The sequence below is a fragment of the Oenanthe melanoleuca genome, chromosome 1A, assembly GCF_029582105.1.
Source record: "Oenanthe melanoleuca isolate GR-GAL-2019-014 chromosome 1A, OMel1.0, whole genome shotgun sequence".
NCBI lineage: Eukaryota > Metazoa > Chordata > Aves > Passeriformes > Muscicapidae > Oenanthe > Oenanthe melanoleuca.
Genome location: NC_079334.1, coordinates 49,274,448 through 49,296,889, shown reverse-complemented (window position 1 = coordinate 49,296,889; position 22,442 = coordinate 49,274,448). Strand labels below are relative to the sequence as shown.

Below are 22,442 nucleotides of genomic sequence, written 5' to 3'. Positions count from 1 at the left end.
AACTAATTGCAGGATTGCAGCACATGAGCATTGCAGCTGACTTATCTGCTTTCTGGCATCTGAGCCTTAAGATAGGCTGCTAAGTCTGAATTTCCCTCAGAGTGATAAAAGGAGTTTTTGAGTAAATTATGGGTTGAATGGCAATAGTCACATAGATAGGAATCTGCCTCTTTATAAATTAGTTTCCTTCCTTCCTTTAACATATTTTTAAAAAGGTAATTTTTAACTTACCTCTTAATTAAAGGTAGTAATTAAAAAAGGTAAAACTCCAGAAAGATGGTTTAAATAAAAAGTAAGGAAATAGTTCAAACAAATGTGAAAGGCCAGTAGTCCATTGATTTCAATGCAATGCAGTGTTGGAAGTTTCTGGAATCCTAGAATCATTTAGGTTGTGAGGACCTTTAAGATTGAGTCCAACCATTAACCTGACACTGCCAAGTTCATTAAACTGTCTCTCTAAGTTTCACATCTCCATGGCTTTTAAATGCCTCCAGGTGTGGTGACTTCACCACTCCCCTGGGCAGCCTCTTCCAGTGCTTGACTACCCTTTCAAGTGAAGAATTTTTTCCTATTATCCAACATAGATCTCCTGTGGTGTAGCTTGAGGCCATCTTCCCTTGTCTCTTGACTCTTCAGCAGCTTCACTGCCCTTCTGTGGACATGCTCCAGCACCTCAATCTCTTTCTCTAGTGAGGGGCCCAAAACTATTCAAGGTGCAGCTTTAACAGAACAGCATTTGAGGTGTGACCTCACCTGTGCCGAGTGCAGGGGGGCAATCCCTGCTCTAGTCCTGCTGGCCACACTGTTTCTCATCCAGGCCAGGATGCCATTGGCCCTCTTGGCCACCTGGGCACACACTGGCTGATATTCAGACAGGTCCTTTTTCCTGCCCAGGTCCTTTTCCACTGGGCAGTTTTCCAGCTGCTCTGCTCCCAGCCGGTGGAGCTGCCTGGAGCTGTTGTGATAAAAGGGCAGGACTCAGCACTTTTCCCTGTTAAACCTCATACACTTGGCCTTGGCCATCAGTCCAGCCTGTCCAGATCCCTCTGGACAGAGGGGAGAGCCTTCCTTCACTCTGTCAGATCCACTCTCCTGCCCAGCTTGTTGTCTGCAAACAGATTGAGGGTGCCCTGATCCCCTCATCCAGGTCATTGGTAAAGACATTAATCTGAACTGGCCCCAGCCACTGGTGACTGTGCCAGCTGGATGTAAACTCCATCCACCACCATCATTAGCTCTTTCCTGGCAGTGCCATTTAGTCACACTGGGAAAACTTCTGTGTGAACAGTTAAAAATTTGTGCTGGAAATATAGTGAGTTGGATGCTTGACTGTTTGAATATTTGGAACGTGCTGTTCCACAAAATAAGTGTCTTCTAACTAATGTAATCCTTAAAATCAGTGTCCAAAAATGGCATTTGAAAGCATGGAAATGGAAAGTTTTAGAGGACATGTTGTATGGAAAGTGAGCTGTTGCAAGATAGAAAAAGTATTTTCAATACTTTAGATAGTTGAGTTATTTGTTAGGGCAAAGCCAAGTAAAACCAACATAATTAAAATAGTATAGTTAAAAAAAAAAAAATAATTGAAATTACCAAAATCGTCCATGTTAGTGGTCTTTAGTTGCTAATTTTAATTATTACAGATTTTTTTTGTTGATACTGTTACTAAATTTAAAACCAATTACTTTTTTACCACTTTTTGCCCATAGCATTTATAATTATATTCCATTTTGAGAAGGAATACATTGTATTGCTTCACCTGTTTATCTAGCTTATATATGATATAAAAAAACGTACTGGACAAATATGAAGAATGATCATTTTCTCTGTATCAGACAGTGGAGAATACTGGGAAAATTGGCTGAAAATACCAGAATCTAGGAGAAGTCATTGCATTTTATCAGGAAAAGAAACCTTTCAGCTAAAGGGCCAGTTTCTAATAGAACTGAGTAAATTCTTTAAAAGCACAGCTGATCATCTTTGCTTGTATTTCAGAGAGTTACTCAAAAGATGATTTTAGAATCTGGTAAATTGGTAAAAAAGGTCTTTTGGGGCATAGATCCTTCCAGGATAATGAGAATAAATGACTGCAAAATGTCAGTACCTCTTCAAAAAACAGAATGTGAGGTGAACCTTCATTCACTTCTGGTAAGTGGTTGAAGTGATGAACTTTATCAAGTCTCTTAAATCACAGCTTAGAGGTTGAGATCATGAGGAATCCATACTCCTGGAGGGCTGATGAGAGATGCTGGGATTGACTCAGTTCTTTCCAAAGACTCTCACTCCCAGGCAAAGGGGATCAGCCCATATGGCGTGTATGCTTCCTTCTGCAGAAACACAAGGTCAATCCACAACTTCTCTTACCTCACAGGACTCTTCTGAGCAGGAGTTTTGGAGCAGGAGCCAAAATTTGCCTTCTCCCCACCTCCAAGACCACTGTCAATCCATTTCCAGAGGGAAAGGCTCTACCTTTCTTCCCACATGCACAAGTGATTAGCATGGTAATTTGCAAGGAAACACTTGTGTTTTTCCTCCCCATTCTGAAGAGGAAAATCCATGCTTTTTTCAGGATGAAAATTTCCCTATTCATATGTCAAAGGAAGAAGACTGAGAACAATTGTTTTCTCCACCTCCTTGCCCAAAAAAGATGTCCCAGTGAGCAAAATATTAGGTCTTTTCTTAGATAATAAAATTATTGTAAACAATGATAAAGCAGGGTTCTATATTAAATATGTGAGGGCAGCAAAGTAGTTGCTGACTCCCATTTGGCATATGGAAAATACTTTTTCAGTAGGAAATTATACTAATAATAACTGAGATAAAACCCAAAGTCATCCATGTCTTGATTCTTTTAATTATTATTTATTTTTAAAGAGCCTAAATTTAAATATGTCTATTAGCTGAGATGGGAGAAGTTTTTTAATATGCTGCTGTAGTACCATGTTAACTCCCAACCTGTTGCCTAAGGATGAAATTTTCATGCCAAATGGATAGGAGTTATTTTTGTCACCTATATATAGATAGTTCTTCTAGCTTATCTTGTACTGTCAGTTGTCCTTATTACAACAGTCATCCCTGCATGTCTTGCAGGCCTAAATGTACATTTATCATTCACACTTCTTTTTTAATCCAATTTTTTACATCAGGAATGTGGAATTCTGAAGTTGAGAGTTTTGATGAGAGTTTGCTTCTTTGTTCATTTAAAAAGCAGTTCATTTGCAAAAGATGTTAGAGTTCAATCATCTTGGTCTTTTCTCTCCAATTATTTTTTATGACTCCCATCTTTCCACTTCAGCAGGATAAGAAATACAGATTATATGTGATAGGCATACAATTGTAAAAGAGAGCATGTAAAAATCCAGAGAAATGGATAAGAGTAGAATGTAGAAGAAAAGTATTTAATATTATAGTTTTATTAATAAAATTATTGTAGTTAAGTGGGGATGCATGGTAATGGAAATATTTCCTTTTTCATTGCCATTTTATAATACTGATTTCACAGTAGTTTGATTTTCAGTATTTTGAATCTGGGTTGCATTTAAAAATATCTTCATAATAAAGCAGTTCTAAAATTGGACTCAAGATCATATATGAATTTTCAAGGAAAAAGCAATGTGGAAATGCAACAGTAAACTGTGTGTGCTTTTGTGCATACCAACACACATTAATAAAAACTAGGTTTAGGTTCCTACTCACAGAAGAAAAAACACTTTGATCTTAATTAAATGAAAGAAAATAATATTATTGTTAAAATCTCTTTGCAATAGGTACATTTTTTTCTTATCATGTGGCAAAAACCCACAATTTTTAGGAAGGAGAAAATATATGCAGATGTATTTGTGAGCTAAATTTACTTAGTGAAGCAAATCAAAATCCCACTCAGTAGGTTCTTCTCGTTCTTTTTTTCCAAAGCTTTCTTCGCTCCAGTTGTTCCCAAACTGCAGTTTGTGGAGAAATATTAAAAAGACAGCTTGTTTTCAGTTAAAAGTTGTTCTTAAGTGATATGGTAATCTGAGAGAAAACAATCTGGCTATGTTTCAAGAAGTTTTAAGACTGTTTCTGTAAGGCAGAACCAACTGTGCATGTCACTTGTGAGTGCTGTAAGCAGCAGCAGGGAAGGGAAGGGAAGGAGGCAAAGCTCAGCGTGCGATGGCGGGGCCGGCGGATGGGAGCGTGCGGAACCCAGTCCTGTGTGTGCTGCCACTGCCCTGGGGAGGAACAGGAAGGGAGGGGACAAACCACATGGCTGCACTCTGCACAATAATGGTTAATAAAGTATAAAATGTACCCCAGTTTTGTACCTCAATGGAGGATGAGAATTTGACACAAAATTTTAAGAGGGAGATTGGCAGGCTTGTTTTTCTCGGCCTCCACAAAAAGGATGTCTCTTGGTAAGTCTTGGGTCATCAGTTATGCTGAGTATTGACCCAGGAAATTCCACCTGTGATTGCAGCAGTGTTGTTAATACTATATATTCTGCAGTAACTGCATTTGTCACCAGTGGCAATCCCAAAGAAACATATAGGCTGCATTCAATAAACCATTGATTTGTGAACTCAGCTGGCTCTTCTGAATGTGACGAGACCTGCAGACTCTTTGTGCATCTGACATAGGGCCTAGGGTGGCGTTTTTGCAAGTGTGTGAATTGGTTAGTGTGTCAAATATTGTCCTTCTGCAAAATTGAGTTTTGTTGGAAATTCTGCAATTCTTTTATTCTGTCCAGGTGCTTCTTGCTGTCTTACCTGTACACACCCATAGACAGACAAACACTGGCTTGTTAAAGGGATCAGACAAGATTTCTAATATATCTTTGAGAAAGAGAGGCAAAGGTACAGTTAAAGAGTTAAATTCTGTGTTATATAAAGGTAATATGGAGAAGGACCATGACAATGTTTTATTGCTACCCTTAAAATTATTTTTTTCTGAGAAATCAGATTTCAGATTGAGTTGATGAACAAATTGCCTTATATTAGGCAACCACACTATAACAATGTACTGTGATTCAAGGCAAATCACATGATTTAGCTGATCTGGCTACATGTGCTCAGATTTAGACATGCATGTCTTCTGACCTCTATCTGTGTCTTCTTGTACAATTTTCACTCTGCTTCCTTATATTTCCCTTATCACAACTCGTTTTAACACAGCACAGAACTTCTTTTGTGTATGATCTCTAACATCCTGTTCTGGTGGTGAGGATTTGTGCCCAGATCCAAACATGTGCTGAGGCTGCTACTGCCTAATGTAGTCACAAGGTGTAGAAACAGCTCAGTGTTTGCAGGCACAAAAGAGTGTGCCAGAGCAATTTGCTTCCGGGCATGAAGGAACTCTCTAAGACTATTTTGATCTTGCATGAGACTTGTGAAATACTGAAGTCGTGTCATGTTCTGAAGCGATTATAATTTGCCCCTGACTTTAGATACTTTTTGATTTCTGAGACAGCATTGCTTCATGCAAAAGATATCTTAACAATTCTGAGTTTCAGTGGCTCTGAACGTGCCATTTTCTCTCTCTCTTCCTTCTTGCTGAAATCTGCAGTTTGTTGCAGATTTCAAACCTGTCAACACCCAAATGTGTGACGCCAATTCTCAATACATGTGAAAAATCTGAGCTGAGGGACATGATAATATGTAGCAAGGGAAGAAGACAGAAGTTCTGCAGAATACATTTTGTGCAGTACAGGAAACTTTTCTGTAAACTCCATTTTGAAGTTATATAACTGCTGTAACTGGGTAGGACAGGACTTCACGGCTCGCACTTCAAGGTTAGAGGAAACTGACAGTGCTCCCACCGCGGGGAGTTTTACGAGCGGCTTAAAGCACAAACCTGAACGTATTAAAAGTGTGAGTAAGCTCAAGTGAAGGAAGTTGATGTTTTGAAGGTTCCCCCTGGTGTCGGGCAGCTCAGCCCGCAGCCTGGCTGATCCGGGAAGTGCAGCCGTGCACAGGCTCGGGCTGTCCCTTGGCGGCTGGGCAGGTCCGTGTGCCTGTCCCGGAGGAGCACGGCTCGGGCTCTGTCCCGGTCCGTGTGCCGCTCCCGGGGCACGGCTCGGGCTCTGTCCCGGTCCATGTGCCGCTCCCGGGGCACGGCTCGGCTCTGCCCTGCACAGGCTCGGGCTCTGTCCCGGTCCATGTGCCGCTCCCGGAGCACGGCTCGGGCTCTGTCCCGGTCCATGTGCCGCTCCCGGGGCACGGCTCGGCTCTGCCCGGCACAGGCTCGGGCTCTGTCCCGGTCCATGTGCCGCTCCCGGAGCACGGCTCGGCTCTGCCCGGCAGAGGCTCGGGCTCTGTCCCGGTCCGTGTGCCCGGCTCGGCTCTGCCCCGCCGCTCCTGCCCTGCTGCTGGGCTGCCTCGCCGTGCTGCTCCAGCCCTCTGTGTCAGCGGAGCATGTGCCGATGCTGCTTTGGTCGACTCAGAGGTAAGAAATCGAGTAAGAGTGTATCCCTGTGTGTGTGTGCCATTGTGCCATCGAATATGGTAAATCAGCTATGGGCCCTAAAATTATCCAATAAATAAATTCGCACCCTGGCCATCAAACAAGCCAGCAGATGATTTTACCCATTTTTATTTATAATTTTAGTGTTCTAAGCTGAGCAGTAAGAAGTAAATAAATCCTGTAAACTAAAAATCTGAAGTAGATGTGCTTTATTCACCCTAAAGTATCTTTGAACTCCGCTGTTAGAGATGTTGTGACTTAAAGCCACACAAAAAGGAGCTGGCCAAAAACTCTGAGGCAGTTTTTAAGCCTTGGATTTCCTAACTTCTGAACCCTGACTTTTCACTTTAATATTCTTTTAATACAGGTTTTTAAGTACACTGCTGTATGTATATGCATCAGGTGATGGAAATAACTGCAGACGTGAAATTCAGGGGTTTGCATATACTTATGAAATAAGACTTTGAAGCTGTTTTAAAAGAGCCAAGTGTAGATATCTTTCTTTCCAACCAGGAATTTTATCCATGCTCAATTTAAGGATTTTTGCACCATTATTTGGAATTTCCAGAAACATGGCAGGTTGGGCAATGCAGTAGCTTCAAGTGGATACCAGATACGTAAAGTTGTCAGAAAAATATGGGTCACTTATTTGCCACCTTTGCCTTATTTTTACTCATCTTTTATGTATTTCCAAAACCTGAAACTCTGCATATGGAAATCTGCAAGTTTTGAAAAAGTTTGATTTTATAGCTTTACTTTGTTTAAAAAAATAAAAAAAAAGTTTCAACGTCAAGGAAGTTTTATATTCAAAATACGTAGTGATTCACCACTATATGACAGGCACTCATATGAGTATTAACCTCTGTATTTAAAACCAAAGTAAATGTTGGAAAACATTGTTCTTAGGTTAAAAGTAATTCTAAACATCTATGAAAAGATCAGTCTTTCCTTTGTCCTACTTCCTGGTTTATATAAAAAACATACCTGCTGTATATATCTAAACAAGATCTCATAACTTAATCCCATGTGGTCATAAAAGCGAGCTTTCCACCAAGATGCAATTAGCAGCTTGTTCTACTGCAGATTTTTCCGGTTTCTACAAATCCAGAGCAAGAAAATTCAGGAGACTGGACTGGGTAAACAGTTTAATGTCGCCAGGAATAGGACCTTTTGTGGAGGAAGTGTTCCTCCAGCCATGACATTTGCATTTTGAAAGGAGAAGTTCTTGAGGGGCCAAAATTAGTTCTGGTGAAGGTCTATGAAGCAACTGAAAAGAACTGAAAATAAAAAAGCCCTGACAACTTTCTGTTGCTCACCCCTAACTCTGTGCTTTACATTTGGTTCTTCACAGTGATGCGAGGTTTGCAGTGTGTGATCCACAGGCCTATGAAATTTGGAAATCACTATTAAGAGTCTTAGCAAAGTGAACTACTGCAGAATTGCAGTAATTATGGATATCTATGGATATCTATTCACTCTGTAGAAACCCAGTATAAATCCCACCAGTATGAAAGTTTAGCGATTCGTTAATCAACAGAAGTTGCAATTCACTGATCTATTCCATCACCTTTTTACAGGTTATCCGTTAGGATTTGATATTGAATAATTGCATTTTTAATTTAGAATTAGCCACTGTCAGCCAAATCATATCTCAGGACAGCTGTATTAGAGAATGTAACACTTTAAAGTCTCTTTTATGCATCATTACTGTACTGTAATCATGCTATTAAAGATAATTTTAGATGCCAGATTGAGGTGAAACCTGCAGCTGACAAACACAGGCAGTGCACAAAGCAAAGGGAATTATATCAGTTCTCACAGAGACATTGGTAAATCAAATACCTCTTTCCTCTAGAAAGAAAAATGCTGATCCCTACTTGGAGAAAAGTGGTTTTTTTAAAAAAACAATATTCTTTCTCAAATCAACTAGGGAATAACTCAGTATGTCACACTGTCCTCATTTTCTCAAAAGAATATATCACTGGATATTCTTCAAATAAGTTTGACATGGAAAATTTGATCTTTATTTTAAATCAGCCTTTAAACTGATATTACCTGGTTGGGTTTTTGAAGTAGGGAAGGTTGAGAGGCTCTTCTTGCATATGATACACAGAACAAATTTGATTTAGCCATTTTGAACCAATATTCAGAAGAATTTCTTTCCCTCCACAGATAAAGAGAAGGAGTTTGAGCAAATAAATTCATTAAAATTAGCTTCTGTAATTGCCCCCTCATGTGTTTGTTTTAGGAATTATTTTTGCCTATATTCTAAAATATATTACTTACCTTTTTTTTAATATTATGCTTATATAGGGAAAATAATTCTTTTCTTGCAAATCCAGGTTATAAGTGACTTTGAGAAGGTGTTGATGCCAAATAGTACCTTTGCACTATTTTTTTTTCCTAAACTAAAAAGGTTTCTAAACTATGGGGACTTTACTGATAAATCTGCTGAAAGAAGGTGTAATTTAAAAAGGAAATTTTTTTTTTTTGCTATAATTTTATTGGATGCCTATGGAGACACTGTGTGCCAGCATGAGCAGGGGAAAACATGATTTCTTATATGGCAATCACAAGGTGACTGATAGAGACAACTGACAAGAATAACTTGTAGGAAAGAGTTCTGAAGCCAGCTACAAAGCAAAAGTGTAAACTCATGAGTTAGACTGCTAGAAGTCCTGTTGTCTTCCCATCAGCCCTTCTGGTGGGTCCAGATACAGGAAATCTTGAAATCTTTGCTTCCTTCAACCTAATTGTTCAAGTTCCAGGAAAAATACAGTTCAGGAAAGAACATGATGTTGTCATGTCAGAATAAGAAAGAAGCAAAATACCAAGCTAAGCTTGCTTTCCTCACTTTCTTTAGGGCATTGTTTGACTATTGGAGGAAAGAGAGAGCAGTTAAGTCAAACTTAAAGCTTCCTTAGGATTCCTTAAACTTGTGTGCTCCTGCACACACATCAAGGAGCATACATGAGCAGAGGTGCTCGTCACTGTGAGCCCCAGTGTGCTGTGGCAGGGCTCAGAATGCACTTGGCACGTGGAGTCTGTGTGTCTTTGGACACGAGATCTTATGTGAACAATCAATGACAGCAATCAATATGTGTGCTGGCCTGCTGCTGGTTTCACACTGTGCCATCTCCAGGGAAGCACATCACTGGTGTATCCAGGGCCCCTTGGCACTCACAGATCTGTCTCACCCCACAGTAAAACACAGTAAAACAGACTGACCAGGCAAGGAAGCTGGAGCACAAGTCTTGTGAGGCATGGCTGAGGGACCTGGGGGTGGTAAGCCTGGAGAAAAGGGGGCTGAGAGGAGACCTCATTGCTCTCTACAACTCCCTGAAAGGAGGTTGTAGCCAGGTGAGGTTTGGGGTCTTCTCCCAACTAGCAAGTGATTAGATAAGAGGAAACAGCCTCAAGTTGCACCAGGGGAAGTTTGGGTTGGATATTAGGAAAAATCTCTTCACTGCAAGTGTGGTCAGGCATTGGAATAGGGAAGTGGTTGAGTCAGCTGGAAATGTTCTAAAAACACATGGGTGTTGCACATGGTTTAGTGGTGGACGTGTCAGTGATGGATTAACGGTTGGACTTGATGATTTTGGAGGTCTTTTCCAGCCTAAATGTTTCTATGGTTCTATTTCATGTCTGAACCACACTGAGAATGTTGTTGCACCAAGCAGACAGCAATAGCCCCTCAGTGAAGGATGTAGCCTTCCCTACTGCCATGTGTAGTGCTCAGCAAACTTTTAAAAAGAAGCAAAATTAATGCATGCAGAATCTTGTGAATATAAGTATTAGGCTAATGCTGAATTTTAATAGAATTATTAAGCAACTCATGTATTTTTTTTAATGACGATGAAGTTACTAAAGTTGACTGCTTGAAAGTTAAAAAGTGTCTCAGAAGGTGTTTTCAAGGTTAGATAGTTAACAAGAACTGCTTCAAGGAACAGGGAATTTCTTAGAAGCAAGTATGCTTTAAAAGAAGATCATTAAACTTCTGAGGTTTTGAGTTCACAGCAAAAGCCTTTACCATTGTGCTGCTGCAAATAATTTTGTTTTGTTTGATGTGCTTTCTGTTACCTTTTATTCTTAATTGCAAGTCTCCAAAGCTCTCAAAAGTGTCATTTTTTCCCCCTAAGATTAGGTGTGAAATGGATTTATTTAGTTATTTTTAAAATAGATATACCAAGATATTCAGTGTCACTTTCTTTCACACAAGTCATTTTTATCATCTCTTAATTTAATCTATGTGCTTTTTCTTTAATATCATTAGTATTTTGATGTGTCCATGCAAGGCACAAAGTCAGTATGAAAGTCAGTTCCTGAAGAGTCATTCAGATTCTTTGGAACTTTCTGTATTTTAAAATATATTCATTAAAAAGATTATACTTAATTTTTTGAAATTGTGAGGTTTGTCTTCTCTGAAAACTGGAAGCATGCCTGTTACAGTTTCTCAGTTCTTAATGTTCATAAATATAAATTAATGTGGATTTCCAAGAACAAATGCTGGGTTTATCTCTGCCATGTGTGCAATATTGATTCACTTTCAGCAATCTTCATTGGAATTGCAGGGAAGACTTGGAGTGCAATTTAGATTTTCTTTATCCAAAAACAACATTGAACCCCACCTATGTGTTCATTAACCCTGTTCTCCCTCCATGTTAAACAACTGCAAAGCTTGTTGTCATTCATAAAAGCTTGCTGTGCAATGGTCATTCACAAATTGTTTTGGGTTAGAAAATTTAACTTTTATCCCAGCTTGATCAAATTGCCATCATATAATAACTGGTGCTAGAGCACACAACAATTGCCTATATTTGAATCTTTGTAATTAGAACCAGTTGGAGTGTCTGGAATACCTGTTTTCTCAGGTTTTAGTAATTGATGTGTACCTGAGAAAAGATGGGAGATTATGCATCAAGCTCATGGCTTTCCACAGACAATGAAAACACCTAGGATAAAAATGTTCATAAAAATTTTCATCCCTATACACCAGTGTTGCACACTGCTAAAATCCCAATGAGGTGTTGAAAGGATAATGCTACCTCTTGTTTTGCCTGTTTTCTGTAGAAAGAAAACTAAATAGATGAGTTATTTCTCTGTCCAGTCCTCATAGTGACAGGTTGGCAAAAGAGTTGTAAGCTGGGTGCCTTGAGTCCTTTCTGCTGTTGGAAATGTGACTCTTCTGAGCAGCTTTAGTAGAATGGCTCCTTCATCGTTAAAACCTTAAGACAGAACCTGTTTACAATAGCACTGAACGACACTTCTACTAACAAAAGTTTATTAAAAAAACCCCAAAAAACAGTTTATAACAACTTGTGACCTAGTTGTCTGAGTTCTACTCCTCCTGACCTCCATTTGTCAGCACTGCAAAGTGTTGGGAGTTGGGATGCTGTCTGGGAATTCTCTCTGAATGTTTTCAATGTCTTCTTTTTTGGAAAGATGCAACTCTGATGTTGTACACAAACAAGAAAATTGAGAGAGACAACCCCTATCCATTCTTGCTGTAATACAGTCAAATTGATACAGGCATAAATGGGCAAGTTCTTTTTCTCTTGAGTGGAATGAAAGTAAACTGAACTGCAAAGTTGATCTTAAATGAAAGATGATGATTTCATTACCTGCTGCTGCATATTTAGAGAAGGAAGAGTTGTCATCACTAGCAGCAAATGTTACAGAAAAAGGCATTATTCCTTTGTAGATCACAGTGGAATCCAGACACTGCTGTGCATGAAGGACAAGTTGTCTCAGCCCAGGAGCTGACAGTGCTCTTGCAACCTCTTTTTACCCAGAGCTCCAGAAACCTCGTCTTGTTCCTGCAGGATAGGGTATGTAAAGCTTTTTTTTCTCACCAATACTGAGCACAAGTCTGTACCTAAATGAGATGCCATGGTTCCTTCTCACCAACCTACTCTCTTTGTTTTTCAGCTTAGCATAGATGATTTCACATACTTCAGTGAATCCTATGGCAACAAGAATCCGTTTCAAAATGTTCAGGCAAGCATTTATCTCTTTTATTTCTTTGTGTGCAATACTTAAAAAGAAAAATAGAAAGATGTAAGAAATATGCAAAGAGACAGTAACTGGGAAAATGGCACTGAGTTGTAAAAGTTTTCCTATTTAAATTACTGATATTACTTCAGTTTAAGCAGAGTGTTAAAGGAAATCAACTGAGTTTACAGATATGTGCTTTGTAGCTATTATATTTTCAAAGACTGAGTTTTCACAATTCATCATAACTGACAAAATTCTTCTTAAATATGCTGCAATTTTCTGTTGTAAAAAACAACATAAACTTCAAGACCAACACCCCAAAATTTTGGTTTGAAGGCGTAGGAAGAAAAGAACTTACAGGAACCAATCTTCTTTTTTTTTTTTTTCTTATCTTCAGATTTTAATGCCTATTTTGTTCTTACAGAAATTGAAGCTTATTCAGGGAGTTAACTGTTTTATATTGTATTAAGTTAATATATCACTAAATGCTATATTGCCTTAATCTTCATGAAAATGATAATGCTGCTTGATTAACTTGAAATAAGCTCTAGGCACAGAATTCAAAATGGAATCCTCCAGAGTCAGTCAACAGCTTCAAATTCTATCCTCACTGAGAAGGTTTATAGATTTTGTGCAGAGTATCTATGGTTGTACTTACATGTCAGTTTATTGAAATGTAATCAGACAAAATGTTCACTTGTGGAAGTCATAAAGACATTCCTGGAGGCACTGCAAGATGCACTGAGCTATTAGTAATGTAAATGGTATCAGAGCACACAAGTGTAAATTCCCAAGCACCACACAGCAAGCACTATATGTAATTAAATACATAAATATTCACATAATACCTGTCTCTACATCTGTACTAAGAACCTCACATCTTCCTTGTCTAACTGGAACTGGAGATATTAATCTCTTTGTCATGTAACAGCATTTTAACACCGATGCTGGGAGAGAAACAATTATTCAAAGTATCTTTGTGGGTTTTCTGAGGAATAAGTGGGAGTCACAATCATCTGTGGTTGTGTCTGCAGGCAGATGCACTGCTTATTCTCTGCTGTGCATTATCTTCTCAGGGTTTAACATCTCTCCAAGGCTGTGTCTGGAGCAAATTTTTATTGCTGCCTGACTACAAAACTGGTTTAATTTCAGCTGTTTGACATGCATTGCAATGCATGACATTGCAAGCTCCTAATAATGTGTGGTCTTATTTAAGTAGGCTCTGGGTGTTTAAGGGGCATATCAAAGTATTTATAACATTCTTCTTTTGCCTTGTAATCAGGACTCCATCAGCACTGTAGATAGAGATTAAAGGCTTTGAATCTAGAGAGAAGGCCAGAGACTGATGGGTTGGAAATCAGGTGTGCAAGGGGATTTGGCACCTAGTGAGGGCTGGTCAGAGGTCCTCAGCTAAACAAAAGGTCCTGTTTAAGTAAATCTTTGTCTGTATCTGGCATGTCAAAGACTTATGCCCAAGTTTTTAACAATCTGAATAAATGTCAGCAACTGGTTTTTTTCCTAGCCTTGCCTCTGTTCCCTCTCTGTCTTCAAGCTGAGAAATTTTTCTGTATTGTGGCTTCTTTAAAACTGGAAAGTTTATTTTTACAGATTGCTCACCTTAACTCCAGCAGTTCCTACATTTGTTCTGTTGAGTTTGGCAATCTTCATGCTTTTCTAGTGTAGTTTGATGGAGGTGAGGTGCTGTAATGAGTGAAAGAAAATGAGATATGTGAACTACATGCTTCTTTCTCTCCTAGGTGCCCATGGAGTGAGTTTTGTCAATATCTATTATATAGAGTTTAGTTCTTAAGGCCAGAAAAGGAACTTTATAGTCATCCACATTGGGCATAACAGAGTCTACAAAAATTTGCTCAGTTGCTGTCATATTGCTTGAACTCCACTTGAGATACTTTGGGTATGAAATCAGTTCTTATATATGCTATGAAAGATTGCAATAATATTCACACAACACTGGACAAAGTGAAGGTCAGGTCTGAATTATCTGGGATAATTCAGATAATATCTGGGGATATTAGAATCCTTGATGATGTATAATCACAAGTTTTTTACCTACACAGTCTATATTATACAAGTGATCAGTGAAGCTATAATAAATGTTCCATTGCTCTCAAGCATCCTCCTCTATGAACTTCAGAAATGCAAACTAATTCATGAACCTAAGCTGGAGATTTTGTTTAGAATGTATAAGTGCATATAACAGTATGTATACTACTGGAAGAAATTGTTATTTGAAAAAGAGTTAAAGGTTTTTAAACCCCAGAAACATTTGCAGATATTCTATTTGTTCAGCTGCATTAGCAGCTGTTCTGAGCTTTTGGTATCAATGGGTTTGCATGCAATAAAAGAATCTTATTTCCAGTTAATACAAAGGGAATCTTATAGGTAGATCATTTATCTTGAACTTTCCAACAACTTCTAAATTAAATAATAAAATACAAATATTAGCATTTGGGGAACTTCTTTCTCAAGCAGTCACCCACCCTACAAACTGTTTTTCTTTAGTATTATCTTTGGCTTTCCCCAGACAATGCTCAGCTCCTTAGAACTGCAGTGTATATTAACACATTCCAATTAGTGGCCAGCTGTGCAGCTTCATAATTATGACTCTAAGTCATTGACACTTGTAGTGTGATAACTCCAACCTGTCCTCACTCAGTGGTCATAGACTGAGCAGTACTATTTAGTAATGTGTGATACAGAGATTCTAATAAAGTTTTCATTGTCTTTATTTCCTTTCTTTTAGTTTTATTATATTATTTTTTTGACAAGGGAACATGCACAGAACTGCATAATAATCAAGATAAAAGTTCATCACAGACTTATTCGGTGACATGATGATGTTTTGTTCTCTAGCCTTTTCTAAAATGTGATTAATATTTGATTTTTTTCAATCCTGATGTTGGGGGTTGACCTGTCCTTCAAACCAGGACACCTGATCACTATCAGCCTCTGAATTACTATTTTTAAGGAGCAGTTGTAACTCTCAAGGTTTCATTACTGAAGGGTAACCCTCAGTTCTGAGTCTATTACCTATTATTGTGTATATGAAATTAGGTTTATTTTTCTGTCACCCTGTACTGTGCTAAAATCAATTGAATCTTATCAGTTACTCAGTTGCCCAAGAGGTTGTACCAGCAGCTGCTTCTGTAGTTCATCAATCAGCCACTGCCTTTACTAACCTGAAAAATTCATCATAAGGAGCAAGTTTCATTAGCTCAATATTTATCTTTTTATCAGATAGTTTAGGAAGGTATGGAACAGAACAGGCCATAGTGCAGTAACAGATACTTTTTTATACCACTTGCTTGCTAGATCTTTACCTATTCTTTTGCTACCTTCATGGAAAAACTGCCTCTCTCTCTGCAAAGCAGATTAGTTTCTTTAGTAGTCCTTGCTTCAAGACTCTGCTGAATGCCTTGTGTGTGACCAAGTAGACTGTACATCTAGAGCTTCCTAGAGTACATGCCTATTGACTCCTTCAGATATCTTCAGCAGAATTGTTAGGGAAAACTTTTTTGTGAAAGCCACATCAATCTTTTCCCCAGTACAGTCCTTTGTTATTGCTCTAGTCTGTATTTTAGTCTTTGGAATACTTCCTCCCATTCTTGGACTTCAGGTTTTCTTCTCAACAGTCACTTGGATCTCTCTGTTACCCTTAGAAAAGAAAAAAAAAATTGGTGTCATGTTTCCCACTGTACAGTACAGCATGGAGGTTTTTTCAACAATACTTCCTGTGGTTGCAACACACTTTATCAGGTTAAGTACATCAGATCAGTTTTCATTAAATTGTAACTTACAGCTTTATGCTTACATTTGGAGGGCATGGCTACAGTGTAAAAGTCTGTGGGATAGATAATAATTGGAAAGTTAAAATTAAACCTTCCCCTTCTCCTTCTTTTCCCCTTCCCTTCTCTCCTGTCGTTCTCCTGTTCCTAGTTACTATGTTGTTTTCTTTAGCAGAATGCAAAACCAGATGTTCTTCAATATCCTCTTCATTCTCCACCCCCTTTTGGAGTTTTCATGTTTTGAGCAAGCATGGTTGCTGAAATCCTAAAATGTGTAAAGCAACAGATAGGCATTGTAAAGAAAAGTGCATAATTGCCAAATGGCAAAAAGGACAAAGAAGCAAGGGATCAGATTGCCTGCCTGAGGCTGTTGAGTTGATACCCAGCTGTGTCTGCCCTTCAGATGAAAAGCAGCTGAATACCAGAGGCTGGAAGCTGAGACAGATGGCAGTGCAGCATTGATTAGGAGCAGAGGCACAATTAACATATTACTCAGTAATTATACATTTTATATCTTATTCTACATTAAATGAGTAATCTGCTTAATATATATCCTTGGATGAAATGTCTGTTGCCATTCTGGCTGCTGCTATGGGACAAGGCATTAAAATATATAAAATAAAACAAAATCATTGAATGGCATAGAATTTGAGGTCTAAATGCAAATCTGTAAATAAATCAAAATGAAATGCTTCATCTTTTTCTTCCAGGAGGTGCTAAAAACACTACTCAAAGATCTGTACACAAGATCAGTGCTTTCTGCTCTATTTTTGTTTCTGCAGTTACTTTTCTATGAGTCTGGCAAATCAGACAATACTGCATAATCCTTTATACCTATAACCTTTGCCTAAGAAGGAAGTTGTGAGCAATTATAAAGAACCAGAGCAGGTCAGAAAAGTGGTAAACAGTCAAAGAACAGACAAAAATGTAAAAATGAATAGTAGGAGAAAAGTGTTAGGAACATCAGAACACGTGCATCAGAGGGAGAGCAAGTCTGTAACAGCCTGAAGATCTGAATGTTGGATCAAGTGGCAGACTTAATCTAGATTAAATGTAGAAAATACAAAAGCAAAGTTAACAAGCTATAAACTAGGACTCAATGAAAATTCACCTTCGAGTATTCATATTTGCATTGTCTTTCTGTGGCAAGACTTTGCTTGTGGGCAGAGTCCAGGGGTGGCTTTTTTGAGAAGCTGCCAGAAGCTTCCCCCATATCCAACAGTGTCAGTGCTCCAAGGGGGACCCACCAGCACATCATAGACAGTGGTGACATCTTTAAAGAGGTGAAGAAGTTACTGCACAGAAGCAATTGTGTTTTGAGAAGAGAAGAGTGAGAATGTATGAGAAACCAGCAGCAAGGTCAGCACGGAAGGGATGGGAGGAGGTGCTCCAGGCACTGGAGCAGAGATCCACCTGCAGCCCATGGAAGGGACCCCATGTGGGGGCAGGGGAAGAGTATGAGTAGTCCTCCCCCTGAGAAGGAAGAGGCAGTAGACACAGTGTGTGATGAACTGACCTCAGACCCCATTCTCTATCCCCCTTCACCCCTGCAGGGCAGGAGGTGTAGAATGATGGGTGATGTGGTGCCTGGAAGAAGAGAGGGGTGGGTAGAAGATTTGGCTTTATTTCTGTTTATTTGTATTTATTTCTATTATCATACTCTGATTTGATTGTTAATAAGTTTAATTATTTTTCCCAAGTCAAGTCTGTTTTTCTTGTATAATTGGTTAGTGAACTCTCCCTGGCCCATGAGCCTTTTATTTTCTCTCCTTTGTGTAGCTGAAGAGGGCAATGATAGAGCAGCTTTGGTTGGTACCTGGCATCAAGACAGTGTCAACCCACCACAACATTAAACATGGGCTACGTTAATTTTGATAATTTTCAAATCTTCATCTTGCATTTTCTTTCCCCAAATATTTCAGTTTAATTTTAATATCAAGAAAAATGTTTGGAAAGATGTTTTTTGACTATGCAGGTTCCACATTTATATAATGAGAATGTTATAATGAAGACAGTAAAAATTTGGTGTTACTGAATTCTTTAAGCTTGCTGCAAGCAAATTCAGGAGTAGCCTACAATCCATTATCAATCAGGCTGGTGAGAATTTACTTGCTGTTTACTGTGGAAGTTCCTCACCCTGAATATTAACTAAAGATCCATTAAAAAAGGTTATATTTAATTGTTAAGCAACTAAATATTAAGCAAGTAAATAAACTTCTCATAAATTTCTTGCAGGAAATTCTTCAGACTTCTCCTTCATCTTTAGTTTTGCCAGCTGTTGACAGCAAGGCTACCAGGTATCTCCTCAGTGCTCTTCAAGAATCAGGAGATTGGAAGTTAACAAATGTAACTAACCTCAATGTCTCTCAGCTGGAAGTGAATCCATCTAACCCAAACTTACTGGTGGTACAGCTGCAACCACTTGCCAGGTAAAAGTTTATCACAAACAGAGCTGACCCACATGTTGCATGATTTTTGAAAATGTGGTTGTATTCAGGAAATTCAGAAAAACACAGTGGAAGCTTGTAGGGCTATCAAAATTGTTTCTCTTACAAGGATGAATTCAGTGTTTTTCAGAGTCCCCTGCTGAGCTTACCAGGTGTAATAGATGAATTATGTTGAGAAAGGCAGTCAGGCATTCCTGTTGTCTGCCTCATTATATGAGAACAAAGGGGCAGCTAATAAAACTAAATGGCAACACACTTTTTAGCAGAAAGACTCAATTATTTTACTCGACACATGATTAACCTGCAGAATTAATTGCTGGGAGGCATTCCAGGGGTCAAAAATACTGGCAAGATAAATAAGCAAGCAAATAAACAGACAGACAAACCTGAAGCTAATAAAGAGCCTGATTTTCCATCACTATGGAAGGAAGAGGAGGGCTATAACTCTTTGTTTTCAGCTCTAGGAGGGCTGTGATCTAACAGAGATAGGAAGAGACTGTTCCTTCAGGTGAATGTATATTTAGAAAATATAAGGGATGGTTGCTGAGCTGCTTGCTCTTCTTCCCAGCTTGTTACTTGGGCATTTGTACCTGATGGTGTAAAGTACAGATATCAACATGTCCTAAACAAATGCAATTTAGCTGTCTCGTCACTACACAAAAAGAGGCATGATAACTATTTTAAAGAGCTCCTGCACAAATGTTAAACAAGGGGCCAACACCAAATGAAAAAACTTCCCAGAGACTGATCAAAATACTGTCAATTTTATGGCTTTTCTGCTGCCAAGGAAATTTGAGGGGTTTAAGAATCAGAAGATGGGGTCCTTACATTTTTAATGGCTTTGCAGAAGAAAAGAGTCATTAGGACGAGATGAAAGAATTACAGAGGGACTGACAGCAATCCTTTTATCAGTCAGTATCTTCATACATTTCTGATTCACATAATTCTTGCCTAGCAAAGATTTTTAATTATTTCTCTCCCTATTTTTCTCTAGTGATTTAAAAGAGATTTCCACCCTGGAAGCAATTGCTGAAAATGGTGAGTAATACTACCTAGACATAACTCACATTTGTGTTTTCACTTGAGCAGGTTGTATTCTCTAGTTCCCAGGCTTTGCTGTGCTACTACTATTCAAAGGCTTTTATCCCACTTCCCTTCTACAGTATTTATAGGCTGTGGTTATCTTAGTTTTAATCAGACAGTAAATATCTGATTAAAAATCCCCCTGGATACATCTCTATGACATGAAATTTAGGCTTGATAAATTCCCATCTGCTTCAGGCATGGGCTTTTGCTCATTCTCTGAGCCCAGCCCTGCATGTCTGTACAACTTGAGCTGCCTCCTTTGATCTCACCTTGCACACTGGCAGCTGGAGCTGCCAGGCTCATCTATTCCAAGGCCTTGGTCTCAGCAATGTGTGTCTGCATGAATAGGAAATGCTTTTCTAATCTTTATGAAACAATACTGATGGCCTTCTTTGCCTTTGATATCAGTCTTTTACTGGTTTTGCAGTGTGTTAAACACTACTTGTTAATATAATACTATAGACATTTTTTCTTGCCTGGCATCTGGTTGAGGAAGTGGTGCCACACATGAAAAGGGCTGAGAGGCATCTCATTGCAGAGCTTTTATTTACTACTTTAAGTTAGAAATCAAATTATAAAGTGTGCCAATCAATGAAATGGTAGTTTGGGGGTTTACAGTGTAGTGGGCTGATAATTAAACAGTATTCTTGTTGGCTATGACTATTCCTGCTCAGAACTGGGGTTGTGAAATCAGAAACTGATTTGAAAATCAGAGGAAAATACCTTAGTACTGAAATCAGTTGTGTATTCTTTTCTGTTTGTTTTTGCACAAAATGAGTGGGTTTATGCTAAAACAAGCAGTTGGGTTTTCATCTCTGAATTTCAGAGGAGTTATTTTGTTCTCTTTTCTTGTCGACAGAGCATACTGGATAGCTGAGCCTTGGCTTAATGTTGGTCTCAGCAAAATAGTGGCTTTTCTTTATGGGACATTTCTCTCATCAGTAGCACAGATTCAAGAATAAGCTTCCCAAGCCCTAGAATCATAGTACCATAGAATATGTTGAGTTGGTAGGGACCCCCTGGGATCCCTGAGTCCATCCTGGCCCTGCACAGCACACCCCAAGAACCACATCATGTGCCTGACAGGTTCTCCAAATGCTTCTTGAGCCCTGCCAGGTTTGGTTCTCTGCCACTTCTCTGGGAGCCTATTGCAGTGCTCTGGGTAGAAAACCTATTCTTGATAAGCAGCCTAACCCTCCACTGACTCAGTTTGGTGCCATTTCCTTGGCTCCTGTCACAGGTCACGAGTGGTGAGATCAGCAGTGTCTGCCCTTCTTCTCCCCTCATGAGGAAGTTGCAGACTGCAATGAGGTCTTCTCAGCCTCTTTTTCTGCAGGCTGAACACACCAAGCAGCCTCAGCTGCTCCTCCCTTCCCCCTTCAGACCCTTCACCAGCCTCATTGCCCTCCTCTGGACACTCTCTAATAGCTTTATATCCTCCTTATATCCTCCTTTATATCCTGCCCCCAGCACTGGAGGTGAGGCTGCCCCAGCCCAGAGCAGAGCAGGACAATCCCTCCCTTGCCCAGCTGTGAGGCTGTCCCTGATGGCACCCAGGACAGGGTTGGCACTGCTGCCAGGGCACACACAGACTCATACAACTGCTGTCTCAGGCCACTTTGTTTTGGGAAAGCAAAGTTAGGAGGTGATCTGTGGGAGCAAGATAAGGCTATGCCAGCTTTTTGGTTGGCATCAGCTAGAATTGGGAAGAAGGTGTGTGGGTTAGGGAAGATGTGCAACTTTTCTTGGCCAAATACAGAATCTGCACTATTGTTCCCATGAAAGCACCTAATTTAGATGCTCTAAAACATGGTGCACAGTCTGAGGTATTTTCTTTGGAGAATTTGAATATACTTTGTAAGAATGGTGGAGTTCTGATCCCAGGCAAACAAGAGATCTATATCAACTCTGTTGTCATCAGGATGTTCACAGAAGCTTCTCTGGATGAAGGAGTTGCCTCTAGAATCTTCCTGAAAGCAGGAGTTATAGATGTTACTGGTAACTATAGTTACATGTAGCTCCTTTCTGAAGGGAAATGAAAATAACATGTTTCAGAAAGCTTTGGGTTGTTTTCATGAAAGAAAACCCAAAGTCAGTCTCTGCATTTTTATACATATTATTTTTTGTTCCGCAAGTTTTTGCTAAGGCTGAAGAAAATTTCCAAAATCTATGAATCCAGAATACAAAATCTACATTATATAATGCCTTAGATCTTCACAGCCTATAAATTGTGGCAATAGTTTTTAGGCAGTTGTTTTTCTGAGTAAGTGCATTTCTTATAATAGATTATCTTAGCAATAATTTACAGCTATGATTCTTGATTCATATGAGGAAATCAGTGCAGTTGAAACCCTACAGAAAAAAAAAAAAAAGCTTGAATTCTTACAAAAGCTAAGTATTTTACTCAACCAGGACACCATAATTACAGTAAATTGAAGTGGTTAAAGAGGATAATAATAAAAACACCTAATTTCAGCAAATACGAATAAAAGACAATTTCTATAAAGTATAAGCTCAAAATCTGAGAAGTTTGTACGTCCAGATTATAAAATATCCATCAACCAGGCTGGTCCATGAATGAGAAGTGGGAAGGCCCTGAAGCAGTAAATGTGAGTCTGCTTGCTTGCTTCTCAGGCAGTCCCAATAACAACACTAATAATGGCTCATGATTCAC

At 39.1% G+C, this 22,442-nt stretch overlaps 1 protein-coding gene across 2 annotated transcripts in view; it reads left to right on the top strand.

Moving 5' to 3' along the window:
* The first annotated feature begins 5,925 nt into the window (after positions 1-5,925).
* ATP6AP1 (ATPase H+ transporting accessory protein 1) overlaps positions 5,926-22,442 on the top strand; it is a 48,837-nt gene continuing 32,320 nt past the window's right edge. The window contains exons 1-6 of one of the 2 annotated variants that reach the window (XM_056516375.1): positions 5,926-6,193; positions 6,278-6,417; positions 12,137-12,263; positions 12,364-12,432; positions 18,471-18,664; positions 19,677-19,720. In XM_056516375.1, coding sequence (XP_056372350.1) covers positions 6,068-6,193; positions 6,278-6,417; positions 12,137-12,263; positions 12,364-12,432; positions 18,471-18,664; positions 19,677-19,720 — 700 coding nt within the window. In that variant the 5' untranslated portion in view covers positions 5,926-6,067. Of the gene's footprint in view, positions 6,208-6,277; positions 6,418-12,136; positions 12,264-12,363; positions 12,433-18,470; positions 18,665-19,676; positions 19,721-22,442 lie in introns of both variants that reach the window. The other variant, XM_056516376.1, reaches the window with a different exon arrangement.